Genomic DNA, 15,941 nt, shown 5'->3' on the forward strand with positions numbered 1-15,941 from the left:
AGCTTTACTGTGTGTTCCTCTTTACAGGATGCTGGCATTTCCTGTTCAGAGAGGCTGCTGGATATTTATGGAAGACTGGCCCAAGAGAGGACTTTTATTTTTCTCTTTATGATCTTCTGTTTCTGTAAATAGACATACTGAAAGGAAAAGCAGATGCCTTACAAAGCAATGGGTAATCTGTTTTTGTATGAGATCTACTTTTCCATTGACGACTCACGCAGGTGAACTATTGGCACCACACTGAAATCTACCGCTGTTCATCATCGGCACAATGCAATTTGAGAATTGGGATGATGATAACATATGGCACTTAAAGAGGGATAACAATACATGGTGGGGTGATATAAAAATGTGAAGAATGGTTCCCAGAAACCTCTAAGAGGTCAATCTGAGGGGCCATGAAAGTCAAGCATTTCACTACTGCCACTGTCTATTTATGAATTACTGAGATGTTTTACCAAGTCAGCAATCTAAAAACTACTCCACTGAACCACTCTAGGCTCTAAGAATATTGCTCTTTGGTTAAATTACTCACCATTTGTACAGATGCAACTTGTAATAAGGGGTTGCCGGACCGCATAACTTCAGTTTGAACCGAAAGGTTGAAAATCTCTGTCCTACATGTTTCATTGGCATTCTAGTGCAACTAAATTACACACAGTGAGTTGATACAGCAGACGATCAGAGGTCTGCTGTCTGATAATTTTGGCACACTAATCACGTGGGAACATTCCAAAATGTAGAATCAGTTTTTCCGAGAATGTTTAGCTTTTGTGGCTAACTGAATTACTTTAAGACCAGATAAGTTCAAATATATTTGTTCTGTATGAGGACATTCTCATTTCAGATTCATTTGTTTTCGAATAACTAAACTATTTAACAAATTGAAATCTTGACCTGATGATGGTACCCCTACAGGAAAAGTCAAGGATCATTAAAGTCAATAATATTAACTTTGTTTGGAATTCATGAATGTCTCCTTTTCAGTCAAGCAAATTCCTGGCAGAGATCATGCAGATCAGAAAACAAACTTGGATCTGACCGAATAACTGACCCAAAATGTACTATTAGAATTGTTCCCTGCTAACTGCAAGGAAAATAAATTAATGCTGCCAAATGCTACATTTCATTATTATTGTTGCTATAAAACAAAAAAAAGACACACACAGGATAGTTTGATACAAAATGCACAGGTATTTTACTTAGTTACATTTTGCAATGCATGCCATCGACATTTATTCATTTTAACGTAATGTCCACAAGGACAAGTGCAAACCTTCCTGAAATTCAAGAGCACAAAAACAATAGTAATAAGTAAAAGTTAACATACAAAATAAGACATGATATAATGATGTTATCACTCATACACTGGTAAAAAACAAAAAAAACCCAAAAAACTTTTTTTCCTTTTACAGATTAATCTTAATACTAACTCACAATATACATTTCAGTACTTTTTTGAGAAAATCTCTCATTTCTCTGCTCCCAAGCATCTGAAGGCAAACATCGCATATTTATGCAAAATCTGGGCCTCCAGTTGATCATGTCATCATATTGTATCTATCACAAATCAAACAACGAAACAGAATTGTTGCTTTCAACCCCTGCCATTCCTCCTTTTCCAAGACTGATGTTTTCACAACATTTGAAGAGCATGAAATCTAGTGGCAACCTTGCAGTTAAGTACAAAAAAAAAGTGCAACTTGTGCAATAGCCAACAAAACAAAACAAAAAAAGTGAACAAAGCGATATTTTAAAACTGTAATATTAACAAAGAAGTGAGGTTGAAAAAGTGGCACTTAATGAAAAAGGTCATGTGAAAAAAAAAAAACACTGTGTGACAGAGAATGGTTATTATGTACAGTACATTGTGTGAGAGCTGACTGTGTTTGATGAGCCTTTGGTTTCTTACTATTACACGGAGGTCCAATATCAAAATAAAAAGTGCTCAAGATTGTCCTTAAAAACAAAAAATGCTACCATATCCATCTTAAACTCAGGCATTGGTGTGACTATGACTACTTAAGGGGCTGAAGTGGCATAACACACATAAATAAACATATAAAATAGTCAAACAGTTCACGTCTGGCTTCAGCGTAGGTACTGTCCTTTGCTCTAATTCTTTTGTTAAGTAGAACCATCTGTCAAAACCCTTCACTTCCTTCAACAAAACTCATCACAGAAGGTATGTCTGGGTCAGCTGAAGCATAACTTGTTTTGATGAGAGCACACAGTGAGTGAAGTCATTTCTGAAGGAAGCGGGAGGCTTCCTCTCTTCTGAAACCCAGTACGAAAGGCTAATTGGGTAAAAACAAACCAGTGTGCATGCAGGGGTGTACTAGCCCCAGTGTTAAGCTGAACCCAGTTCGGTTCTGTCACTTTTAAGGCAGCAGTGCAGTCCTGCAACAAAGTCCTCATGCATCTTCTCCCACTCTTTACTCCGGCATCTTCATCCCGCTCATATTTCTCCTTCGCAGTCATTTAAATCAGCACAGAGTAGCATGTATTATTCAAACACACAGAGGTATCAGACTACGCACATCTCAGCTCACAGACATCACAGCAGTAGAAGCAGCCAGGCATACAGCAGCTAAAGAGCATAGTCCTGGTTCAGATCAAGACCAAGAAGCTGTGGGCTCACTGGCGTTCAGCGTCTGCTCCGTGGAGTTTCAATTCATTGAGTCTCTCCCAACTTTGTCAAACGTCGGTCAGCAGATCAACTCCTGCTGTATCTCAGGTCGCGTGGGGAACGGGGGCTCGCTGAAGGAAAAGGCGTCACGGCCCGCCTTCAGCTCACCCTGCCCCGGGCACATGAGGTACGACTCGATCAGGTCCAGCTCAGGGGAAGGAGCTGGGCTTTCAGGCTCAGACTCGGACTGGCTTGTCTCGGGCTCGTCCAAAGAAGCGGCTGACCTGGTGTGGAGGTGCGGGTGGGAGAGGGGATGGGAGTTCAGCCAGGGGTGATTGAGGCATTCTTCTGCTGTGGCTCTCTTCCTGCACACACAAACACAATAACACTGTGGATGAGTGGAAATTCCCAAAGAGTTTATATAACTGATGGATTGCCTGAATCTTCCGATTCGCTCAATCCGCTCTCTCAGAAGTCGGCCATATTCCTTTTCAACACTGGGCTTGGAAAACCACAAAAACAACACTTTTTGCTCTCAAGACTTTTTCCTCTCCATCTCTCACGATTACTCAAACACTGAGGAATCCTCAACTTTTTCCAGTGCTACCACTAATCTGCTGCAATTAAACAACGCTGGCTTGAGATTGTGGCTCTTTAATGTGAGACAGAGCCTGCTGCTGCTTTTCAAACAAATTGCGGTAACAAATTAAAGTCTCTGTGCTCCACCTCTCAATCAAAATTAGAGATGGATTTACATTAACCAGAAATACAGTCATATCGCTTCCTTTGAAAATCACCTTAGTTTAACTGTTTATTTTTTGACACATTGACGCACGCATCAGTATTTCATCTCATGTCAAAAAAGAGATGCTCTTTTTTGCAAATGAGGAGAGTTAACCACCTTCTGCAAAAAAGGAAATGAGTTCTTGCACAAAGTGACGCAAATCATGCTACCACACACACTCATCTGGACGCATGCGGATGTACTTCCGTGCCTGTGTGAACCTGACTCACATCCTTGGTGAGTAAATCAGCTCAAAATGATGCTGATGGAAAGTTTGCAGTTTCAGCCATTATCATAACATCTGACTATCTGTTCTGTATATGGCCTCACCTGGGGTTTTTAAGCAACAAGGACTTAATGAAGTCAACAGCCAGGGAGGAGATCCCCTCAAACGTGTCCTCTGAATATTCTACGTTGACTTGGGAAATGTTGAGGAATGTCTCCTGCTTGTCATCACCCAAAAACGGAGACTCTCCCGTCAGCATGACGTAGGTCAGGACGCCAATACTCCTGTTACAGAGAAAAGAAGAATAGGAAGGACGTCATTAGGTACGTTTTTATCTTTGATGGTTTCAGAACATCTTTTGCAACACACTACAACACAACAAATTTGGCTAGCTTCCACCGTGCTGTGGTTAGTCATTATTTAAATGCAAGTGAGAAGCAAAGATTATCTTGTGCTCAGAGGTCTAGACATAAAAGAAAAAGTTTTTGCACATTCGGTCGGTGATGTCAGTGACCTGAATATGTCTGTACTTCCAGAAGTAAAAGCACAGACTGAATGACGTCTGTATGGCGTCGTCTAAAATGAATGGAAATAGTCTAAAGCAGCACACTTACCACATATCTGTAGCAGTGCTAATGGGTTCATAGTTCAGGATCTCTGGTGCTGAAACAGAAACACACAGCCCCAATTAATCGTGATAAATGACACTCCAATTGAAAAGACACAAGTGGTTTGGGGGTATTCAGCAACTGGAGGCAGGCCTTACCCACATACTCTGGGGTACCCAGGATCTCCCTGACTTCTGTGATGTTGTCCATGCGTCTGGACAAGCCAAAATCCACAATACGAATGTCCCCCAAAGGACTGGCACTGGTCAGCAAGATATTCTGGGGCTGTAGAGGACACAGACACACAGATTAAGCAAAGGTATGTTACATAATGTTTATTTGAGCAGTCTGAGGTTTTGCATCTGATGTCACTAATTGTCTGTGTGAATGAGTCAAAGTATTTGAGGTAACTGGTCTCAAGAGGATTTGGGGTGGAGTTGTGTCAGTAAGCGTCCTAGCTGCTCCTCTGATCTCATCCACTAAGCCTATCAGATGAGACTGAAAACAGTCAGGACATCTCTGCCAAACACTTAGATGGCTCCATGGTTAGTATGTACTGTACTGTACATACAACTGTGTTTAATTCTGGCCTAATGCCTGCTGGAACATGAGATAAACACAAAAACAAAAGACAGGCCAACTATCAGGAATGTGCCAGGAGTGTCTATGAAACCACAAAAGCGCCTTAAGAGTGAATGACGTCCACCTCTTGAAAACTCTTAATCTCACACAATATGAATGTATAGCAGTTGGGATAAAACAAGGCTTTCATGCACTGATCATTTAATCTAGAACATAAGCACTTTTTAAAAATCACCTTTTCCCTTTTAAAGTAATTACGTAACGTGTAATAAGAAACCAGACGCTTCGTTAATTTGTGAGACACTAACAAAGGGAAAGCACAGGAAACCTCAATGGTGACAGCCTTGTTACCTCAGGACCCATTAAAGACAACATGATAGTTCAGTCAGGTTCTTTTACCTGACCGGTTCCTTGTGGGAACAGGGTTGTGACACACTGAATGAGCTACGGTTGCATAACAGAAATAATATCCCCCTCAGTCTGACACTCGAGGGAATGCAGTGTCCTATATTCTCATATAATCTGTGCTTACTTTCAGGTCAAGATGCACCACATTGTTCCGATGCAGGAAGGCCACCCCAGTCAGGATCTGCTTTGCCAGCCGCACCACATCTTTCTCTGTGAAGGCCTCGTCGTTATCCGCGACACACTGGTTGAAGATTTCGCCGCCGGCAGCGCTGCAAGGAAAGCACAGGAAGGAAAACTGAGAAAAATAACACGGATAAGACGAGAAGAAAAGAACTCTGCATGGATTGCCACCCAGAGGAGTTTAGTTTGGCTTACTTTCATTTTTGATTATTCATTGTAAGTTGTCATAATAAATTGCGGCCTTAAAAATGTATGAATACGCCCTTCCTCTAAGTCTGAATCACACAACCTGACAATGGCAAATACCAGCCCATCCCGCTTGTACAATTTCAGTGAACAAGCCCAAAGTAATTTCTACTTTGTTGGAAATTACGTAACGGCGCGTCTCCTTATAAGTGTACTTTGGCTTGGAGCGACAAAGTCGATCGACATCTACACGCCGTGCTCGAGTCCAACATAAATCAATATAATTTTAGGTACCCTGCCTGTGCACGTACCTTACTCCTCTCAGGAATATTGCTAAGATAAGAACAGCTATATCAGCCTACAGCAGGTTCGGATAAGGTGTTGTACAGCTTGATATATTGGAGGAAACAGAAGCAAAAACCAACCAACTAATCACATCTGATAACATTTTCTTAAAGTAGAATGGAACAGATGTTAAACTATAAAGCAGTCACAGGAAAGCAGTGTCAGGTTGGCAACGAAGCATTGTATGAGCCTCATTCTGCATAGTTTTCTACTTGTTAGCTCAAAAAAAAAAAAAAATCTTATGTATGAGGGATTATCTGTTTTTGGAATTTCGTAATTAGACAACTCAATAGTGACTTATCAGTTTTGGAGAAGTCAGATTCCTGCCTGGTCCTGCTGTGCTTGTGTAACAATGTTAAGTAAAGTGGAGACACGGTGGATTCACATTAGATGCTCCATCAGTCAGATCAATGCCTAAAGCTGACAGTTCACCCAAAAAAACTACAACCATGTGTGAGGGATTTGGAAGGCCCACATGCTTTTTATCTTCATAGGAAAACTTTGTGACCAGGCCCTGGGCATGACTGTTACATAAGCAGCACCTTCCAATCCCCTGTTAGCCTCCTAACCCTCCACTCTTTACTAACCTCAGCTGTGAAAATAGGAACCATGTTTTTTTGGATTTTAAGGATCCTCGCCACCTACCCCGCTTGCTGCAAACATGCTCAATCCTACTTAATAACCCCCAAAGAGTTTAAGAGCAGTGGAGACACACAATAAAACTCAATTTGATTACACTGATCTGCACATGTGTAGCAAATGCGAGTAAGCCTGGTGTTGGTGTTTTCATTTGGTGAGGAAATGAAAGACATACGAGTGTGATTTGACAGATGTTTTCGATTTTATTGTTACAAAACTGCAAAACTCAAAGAAAAACCTTAAGCGCTTTAGTGAGTCAGGTTTGTCAAAAACTTCACTTGAATCTGTCAACTTGACCTCTAAGCATTTACTGCGCCTGTCTGAGCAATTAAAGGCTTGACAGGACAGTGTTTCAGTGGCTTCATTAAGCTGTCAGAGGAGCGCCTGAAAGGATTTCGAATCCCGATGAAGATCATTTTGTTTAAATTTAACCGGGTGCACATTCTGGCCAAGAATGATCTGTTACTTCCCCGAAGTCTAAATATTGTCGCTGTGCTCTCCAGCTTTCCAAGAATGTTAATGTTGTCACTACTTTAGCGTGTAGGCAGACATCCTCCCCTACGCGGACCCACAAGAATAAACTCACCGTAGCCAAAATGTGTGAGGGCACGCTGAGGCTAAACAACCACGTGAAAACAAGAGTCAAGAACAGATTAATCTTAAGCTCAGAAAAAAAAAAGTAGTTATTAAGCGAGAAAGAGGCAAAAGCTGCAAAACAAGTAAACGTCCTCTTTAGTTAGTAATCACTTTGGTTCTGCAGGAGAGGCTGTTTGGTCAAAGCCCTTCTTGGCTGACCACCAAGCCGGGCGCTTATTGACGTCACAGACAGCACCCTGTCAACTAGTTTCCACAAGCCTAACCTGACTCTTGGCTGAATTTTCTGGGCGGCATTTGTTCTCCTGTACAGTTCAATTAAAGGCCAGCGAGGCCTTGGTTATGTGTCAAGATGATATTGAAACTGAGGGGATATTGAAATTAAAATGAACAGAAAACAAGCCAATGCACTCTAAAGAAAAGCAATTTATAGCAAGCTGAAAAGTCAAATCATGTTACACCACAGTCTTTCTTAACGGATATACTGAGAAGGAAATGCAATGAAGTTGCATGATACACTCTTATCAATACACTGCAAATCTTTTAGCTTCACAACATATCTTACATCTGAAGGACTGTATTGGTACGGCCGCAGTCACAGTTTAGATTGTGTTATCTGCAGAGGTTTCATTATATTAACTTTAGTCCTTGGAACAAAGGTTTATCACTTCCCTACAGTACACTCTCATATAGACATGAAGAAATATTTTTTTATGGAGAATGCATCACCATCTTTAGATAGTTTGCAAAAAAAAAAGAAGTTTAAGAATTCAGAGGTAATTCATTTTTCATTAAAGTGACCATCTCTCATACTAGTCATTATGCTGGGGATTTCTGTGGTACTAATGCACTCTGGGGTTGCACTTTCAAAGATGATTAGAATTCAACTTCTTCCATTTCTCTGACATTGACAAGGATGTGGTTGGGGCTATGAGAAGTGTGTGCGTGCACACCGCTCTATAGCAGCGTGGCGGTGTGCTACTTTTGGGAGCCTTGCTTGCTGCTTACATTTAAACCCACAGGAAATGGAAAATGGTTTGCAATTCTTGAAACTCATGCTGAGGTCAGACAGTTTGGAGATGCAGCTTTTCACAAGCCAAGGGTCTCACTGTGAGTGCTTCTGCAGATTTTAGCACAAATGTACAGTACGCTACTTAATAACTGTCATTTAAAAACCGAGCTCTTTCAGCACTAAAATATTGTGCATGTGCAGGCTTCTTGATTATATGCTCAGTAACTCCCTTTGCAACTGCTTTGGCAGCTGAAAAGGAACTGTGGACCAGTGCCGACTGACCTCCTGCTATGTTTTCTCTGCAGGCATGCAGGGGTGAATGATGGTGCTACTTCCCCTTTCACACTTCAGTCAGAGGTCAAACACAGCCTCCCCCCCACAGAGAGGCTTTTGTTCTACAGAGGCATTCCATGTCTGGAATGGGAATGTCTAGTGAGGACCGGGTAAGAGAAGGCTTCCTGCCTGTGCAATGAGCAGTTGTGGAGCAGGGTCAGAGGGAACGAGGTTTAAATAATTGCCGGCGTTATCTGTAATGAGGCCAACGAGTTAATTAAAATGCTATGTGTCCTTTCCAAATCCTAATTAAACTAGGTCATTACAGCGGACACTTATTAGATACATCACATCATTTAATACCCAACCACAACAACAGGCTGGAGTCAGACAGCAACAATGACCTTGCTGGGTCACTGAATGAGCAACTCAGCTGCTGGCTAGGTCACCTGCATTTTGAGAGCAACACGCAATAAGCACTGAGCAGGAGGTTCACACAGTAGCATCTAAATGACTAATTTATAGCCCAATGTTGTTTCTTTCACACAGTGTGCATGGTGCAGGTTTGACACGTCTGTATTTAAAGTGACGGTTCTTCACTGTCATCGAGGCTAACAAGAAACCGAGAGAATGAGGCTACGCTGAGGCAAGCTGTTAACCACATACACAGAGAATTTCCATTTAAGGCAAATTTCATGTTGCAGTAATGCAAGGCTGTGCGTTTCACACGTGTATATGTTTTTTCTGAAAGACGGGAGCGTTCTCAGTGACTACACCACAACTTAACCAGGATGTCAGATCAGACAGATATACAGCAGAAGTGCAGACAATTCTCGTGAAAAACATTAAACCTCTTACATTCCCGTCATGCAAAGAACAGGATGCTGCATGACGTGCAAGTAAGATTTGATGCAAAGTTTTTCCCGACTAAGAAACTTTTGCTTATTAGGTAGAACTAATTTGTCTTGCCTTCAAAACCAGCTGCATAAGAAAACCTCCAAAGTTTTTAGAGGGTGACGATTAAAGGGTTTTTCTCCTAAACAACTAAGAACCCAATCATTTTATAACCAGTTTTCCTCAAATGTCTTGAACTCTCTGAAGTGATGAAAGTTTAAAAGGTCTTTTAAAGTACCACCATCACTTCTGTCTTCAGTAACAGTGCCAGCCAGGGCTGGGTGTGTTTGAACACAAACAATGTGGGAGAGACAGACAGATGTGGCTATGATGTAGAATATCAATTTTCAGCAAACTTTTAAAGACCTTTGTGTTGTTTCTGTAAGGTTTAAAGTATTATCTTACCACTCCAGAACGAGGATGATTTCAGTGTTGGTTTCATAGACCTCATGCAGTGCCACCACATAGGGGTTTGCCTTGGCTGACTCCAGCACAGCGATCTCGTTCAAGATGTCCATGCGGCAGTCCTCGCCCTTCCGTCTCTTTCGCAGGAACTTGGCAGCGTACTGCTTCCCTGTCGCCTTCTCAATGCACTTCTTCACCACTGCAAACTTTCCCCTGGGAAACAAAGAGGGAAGAGAGCGAGAGAGTGATTAGTAAGGAGACAGAAAAATCACAACCACATTACTGGCTTTTCAGAAATATTTGGTCAGAGATGGGTCTGTTCCATATCCAAATAGCCGCTGGATTAAATTTAGGTCACTTAAAATGCTGCAAATTAAAGGCTAAAACTGCTGGACATATTCATGACAGTTAAACTGCCGTGAGGCTAGACATTTGGGAAAGCCCCCTAATCAGGCTCGAGCGCAACACTGAAGGAGCTATCATAGAGCAGCTCAGAGATAAGGCTGAGTGGCATCATTTGAAAGTATAGACCGTTATTGACCACTGATGTGCCGAGCAGGCGTCCTTAGATATTCGGTTAAGAGTTTTCCCTTCCTCCTCCTCTTCCTCCAGCCTTCAGGAGGGTCTGACAGCAGGCAGATAAGGCTGACACTTTAGGCCAAAGCTGCTGAATAGTGGGCAGGGACCTGATAAGGGTACTGGCACTTTAGAGATCAAGCAAAAACAAAGAGATGCAACAGCCTGGTTGCTCACTGAGACTGGTATAACAAGGGATTAAGAGGAGAGCATGCACTTTTACAACCTCATCACAACAATTCATTTTTGTGCGTATACATTGATGGATATATAGAAGGTGTTCGGGGTCAGCTGTGGGTGCGGGCAGGATGTCCGATGTGTGCAGAATTGCCACTCTGTGTCAAACCGACACAATCACCAGCCGTCCCTCCCAGGCTGATAATGAGGCCTTGTCCACTTCCCTTTCTTCACAGCTGACAGCAGCAGGGACAAATGGAATTGTGTTAACGCCTCCACCCAGACCCTCAGCCAGAGACTGCCTCTCCTTTGACAGTCCGACAAAAGCTGACCAGTCGGCTAAACACAGCAGCCTCGGGACCGAGACCACCCACCTGACCACGGTTGGGGATGCCAAGCAGGAGGTCACTGCTGTTACAGTCAGGTTGGAGCCTAATGCAGCATGCGAAAATTGACACTGTAACCTCAACAACTTTATCCAACCAACATCTCAATGGTTTAATGAGCTACACAATTCACATACACTGCCAAAGGCTTAGGGAACATGAATACGGGATGTAAAGAGATGACTGAACTGGGCAGAATCTAAATGAAGCAAAGTCAGAGAGGTCCAGTCAGCGTGGTGCCAGTCATTTTCCCACACAGTGTTACTCCAAGCCAACTGTGCTGCTGACCAAAAACAGCAACTGTTCTGGCTGGAGTCTGGTTCTGTTTTGGCTCCCACTTTGGCTGCTGTGAGGCCCGGTTCCTTCTCTTTTGCAGTTTCCCAATCTGACAGAATGGTGACAAGTCATTGTTCAGAGTGAAAAGGCAAAAGCCGTCAGAGCCTTTTCATCCTTAATTAGCCAAGTTCAGAGCTGTAGGCTGGGAACTACATATGGAGTGAAAAGAAATGACCACTGGCGACGGAAAAGAGCAACAGGAGGCCTTTCAAAAGCTGACAACAGGTCAGAGGTTACAAAACAAGGCCATCTTCCAGCCGGCCATGTTCACACTCATGTCATGTTACAAGGCAGATGCACAGACACTTTAGGTAATTGAAAGCATTAAGTTTGTTTTTCCTTTTTTTTGGAGTAGACAGCTCTGCTACAGTGAAGAAATTCATTGTTTTTCATGTATCTGTCTGCATTCACAAATACAATGAAACAGATCAAGCAGCTCACACGCAGGGGCAACCTCTGCAGAATCTTTCTGAAACTACTCTGTCATCAATCATCAACTTTACTGTGACACACAACTAATTCCTCCCCACCACTCTAGATGGTGATAATTTGATTGAGAAATTGGTTTCCTGTGGAGTCTGCGTTTTGTCTCTCTCAGTGGGGCACTGACTCACATCTGAAGTGCAATGAGAAATGACAGCTCTCACAGCTCTTATTTGCCTGTTTCACAGACACACTGACACACTACATGACTTCCTCTTCCTTCTTTCGAGTTGGCCACAACATATGTTGCACACTCTTCTGCAGGGGACCACAGCTCACAATGCAAAGCCTGATGGGGAGGAAGCTTTGAAATTGAGGCCAAATGAGCCTTATTGTTTCTTGCAGCTTAAAGAGAGCTGAAAAGGGCACTTATAGGAATAATTAAACTCTGGCACCTACATGCTCCAATATAGTCAACATCCTGATGCACACATTATACAGCTGATTTCCTGGCTTGCAGCACTACATGCATTCCTACATTTAATGCGATTATGCGGCCTGATCTCAGGATGTTGTTGGGTTGAAGTCATGGGAGAGGGAGGGAAGGGGTATGAAAGTTCAGGTATGAGGAGTGTTTAGAGGCTACTGTAGCCTAGTACCTCAAGCCAAGCACCCTATAGGTCCTGGCTGCTGTCCTGGATGTCCCAGGGTGTTTGACAAAAGAAACTGCTACCAGTGCACTCTCTATTTAGCCTGTCCTATCACTTTGCAGAGGGGCAAACCTAAAGCGGAGCTGTAAAGGCAGATGCAGAACTGGCACAAACGTCAATTAAACAGCTGTTGAGTTAAGCGAAACCGAAGATGTCAAATGCGGCTCATCATCTCGATTTAAAATGCTTTCTGGGGAAAGTCATTATAGTCTGGCACTCTGGGAATCCCCTCTTAAATATGGCTGGAATTTGCACTAGAGTGTCTGGGATTCACAATTCAGCAAGTGAGACCAACAAAATGCATTTGGCTGAAGAGGGAGACAGAGAGAGGAAGGCAGAGGCAGAGTGAAGTGGATACTGGTGGATGGCATATTTAGTGACATCTCCTGGGAAAACAAGTATATATATAAAACAGGAAAACTGAGATAAAGGAGAGCAAATCCTAACCATACAGCTTATTAAAATGTAGACAGTCTTCAAAAGCCATTAGGAACACTTTGCGTTTAATGGTCTCATTAGTCTTGTTGCTTATTTTGTCAATTGCCATCACACTTGTTAATTTTAAAATAAATGTAAATTCAACTCGTGCAATTTGATGCTTTATATTTTCCCCACCACATACACTGGGATACACTAGAACAGCATAACACAGGTTGTAGAGTTTCCAAACCGAAAAAACACGATACTTTCTCAGAACCCAAACATAAGAACAGAGAGTGAATGGCAGCTGCGACTTAGGTTTCCCCCGAGAGAGGGTTTCTAGGAGGTTTCTGGGCCCTGCTTCTTCATATTAGTCATTAGATTAGGCCAATCAGAAAGTCCTAAAACAATCCAGCAACTTATAGCCAAAACCGCACAAAAGCGCATTACCATTGCGCACTCCGGGTGCCAAAGCGCAGCTCCGTCAACGGATGGTATGCGGGGATTGGAAATGCTCAATTAACACGCTTCCCATTAACACGTGCAGAGAGTATTTCTAATGTGATTACCCGATTTGCTTAAGCTCATCAAGATGTTGATGCAAAGTCCAGCCAGCCAACGCACGGACCAAATAAGCACCCAGATTATTCTTATTCTATCAATGAGCGCTTGAAATTCTTCATGCAGCAAAAACAAACTCACCTGCCCAGTTCTTTGCCCACCAGCTCGTAATTGGCTGCGAACGGTTCGGCTCTTATCCTCGTGTGGATTTTTGTCACAATCCCGTTTTTGCTCATCGTTGCTGAATTTGGCATTGAAGACGTGCTTTGAAATGAAACTATTTCTCCTCCACCAAGTGAGACGAAAAACTACAAAAAAAAATAGTCTGCGTCGCTCAAGTAAAAACTCTCATGATAAGATGAACCGGTTTGGAGCTGTGTGACACCACCGGGAGATAATCCAGGTTAAGCGCGTCCCAAACGAGAGGATGAAGATGATGGTGGCTGCAGGAGCGCGGAACAGTCGGTGCGCTGAATTAGTTTGAGTGCTACTACACATTCCTGACAATAAACTGGTTGTCTGGCCCCGCCCACTGCGCTGACGCTCGGCAGGGGAAGCCAATGAATTTAGCCAATTGGCAAGTGGTAGCAAGTGACAGGAGCCGATTGGTGCTGGTGCAGGGACATAAACAAAAGCTTCTGTCATCAATGTCAGTATGATAGTTATTAGTATGACCAATAAAAACTATGTTATATAATAACAAACAGCATACAGATGTTAAAACTAAGCAATTTGGAGCAGCTTAAAGTGCAGGTAAACTTTAAAAGGGGGAAGAAATACATTTGTTTTCTAGGAATGAATAAAAACACTTACAGCCTCGTGTGCTTAATAAGCCTTTTCCCTTTCTACTTCAAACTCCTTGTTAAACCCCACAATTCACTGCTGAAATTCACATGAACCGCTATTAATAGTTGCATACAATCTCATGCACGCACACAAACAATCATAAATATTTCAGGTATGTTTGTCGTTATTCTTGGTATGTGTTTTCCTGCTTCCTAGTCTGGGTTTGGCTGTGCTGCAGGTGAGACGATGGCTTTTTCTCACACGATGTGAATGCGAAGCTGCCCTCTGGTTATGGGAGCTTTCTGCGCAACTTTTTTTTCTCTCTCGTCCTATCTGTGGGAAAGTTGTTTGCTTGCAGATTGAACCTGTATGTCACTCAAGAGGAATTCAAAGGATCCCATTTGACAACTTATCAGCGGTGCAGCCCAAGATCAGAAAGTCCGGGGATGTTGATATTGGGAGGTTCTCTGCCAACTTTTTAGGTCTATAAAAAGTCTAATAAAAAAATGGTACTGTCACAGCTTAACTAGATGCCAGGATGGTGAAAATGAGAAAATGCGATTGGTATTTATGGCTCGTAGGGAGAGCCAGCATGACGATGACCTGGACTTCATGCGAAATGTGTCACCTAAGCTCCAGGGGCTTTCTGGAGCTAAAATCCAAGAAGCTGTTAGAAAGACCAAGGTCTGGGCTGACCCCAGACAAACAGAAAGAGCACAGACACATAGAAGCAAGTCTTCCCCAGCTGAGTGTCATTCCCAGACAGTAAAGGAACTAGTGGTGGAGGCTGTGGTTTTGGCCTCGGTTTATACCTCGTGTAGTGAAGAAACAATGTGAGACAGTGTGAGACATTTGCTCTGCTCAAAAACATTATAATAGTCGCCAGGAATTCATAATCATGGTGCATATCAGTCACTGACATTTAGGGCTACAGCTAAGAAGGATTTCACCTCCAGCTGCCTAAAATTCATAGATTTCTGCAATCTTATAAAACAGAGAAATGTAGTCGTAGATTTGCGTAGTTGGACTCTACATCTTATAAATTCTTAAAACTTTCTCTATCGTTGGATTGAATGATAAACGTAATTACTTCAGTGCTTTTTTGATTATAAAAGTGGCCTTTGAGATGGAGTGACTCATCCCAGCCTGTTCTCTTCATGCTTTTAAATGAGGAGATGAATATTTGTGCTGCCTTGAGGGAATGGCAGGGAAGAAGTGAAGGGGAAAAAATAAAAGATGACAGGTTCTTCTGTTCTGTTTTATGGCCTGAGGCTGAGCACATTGATAGTGGTTGGTCACATGCCCTACATAGCTGTTATCTAGCACACAGAGCAGGATTTGTCCAATTGCTCCATACCGAAGCTAATTTTGTTGCCATAAACAGCAACTGCTGTAAAAGAGACCTATTGAGAGTTGACATTCTTCAGGTCCTACCGAGTCATTAGTGTCCAGCGACAACGTTACATAACCTGTTAGGCTTCCACAAATTGTTACCTTAAGTCTAAGTGCGACCGCTCTGAAGCCTTGACCCTCTTTCTCTGCCAGGCGTCCCATTAAAGCTGAGGTCACAGTTCAGAGGGACCACGTTAGTGAAGCAGCTCTACCTGGCCCAGGAGACCTAATGAAAACACATACCAGCGAATTAGCCTGCCAGCATGCAGTTTCGCTAACATAAATATGAGAAGTTCAGTCGTGACCTGGGGAACACAGAAGGTTTCTGCACCACTGGAACAAATAGGCCTAGTCATGACTGGGTCAGAAAACAGCTCCTGTTTTTTTTACAAGACCTCAGCTATAAAGT

At 42.7% G+C, this 15,941-nt stretch overlaps 1 protein-coding gene across 1 annotated transcript; it reads right to left on the bottom strand.

Moving 5' to 3' along the window:
• Positions 1 to 1,171: 1,171 nt before the first annotated feature.
• Positions 1,172 to 13,844, bottom strand: stk17al (serine/threonine kinase 17a like). The gene is made up of 7 exons (XM_008296414.1): positions 13,496 to 13,844; positions 9,766 to 9,978; positions 5,362 to 5,506; positions 4,406 to 4,532; positions 4,254 to 4,302; positions 3,744 to 3,923; positions 1,172 to 2,994 (listed from the first exon to the last, which is right to left on the bottom strand). Exons 1-7 carry the CDS (start codon positions 13,606 to 13,608, stop codon positions 2,709 to 2,711), a joined length of 1,113 nt encoding a protein of 370 aa, XP_008294636.1. The 5' UTR covers positions 13,609 to 13,844; the 3' UTR covers positions 1,172 to 2,708.
• Between the last annotated feature and the right edge of the window lie 2,097 nt (positions 13,845 to 15,941).

The sequence above is a fragment of the Stegastes partitus genome, unplaced genomic scaffold (assembly GCF_000690725.1).
Source record: "Stegastes partitus isolate 25-593 unplaced genomic scaffold, Stegastes_partitus-1.0.2 Scaffold1126, whole genome shotgun sequence".
Classification (NCBI taxonomy): domain Eukaryota; kingdom Metazoa; phylum Chordata; class Actinopteri; family Pomacentridae; genus Stegastes; species Stegastes partitus.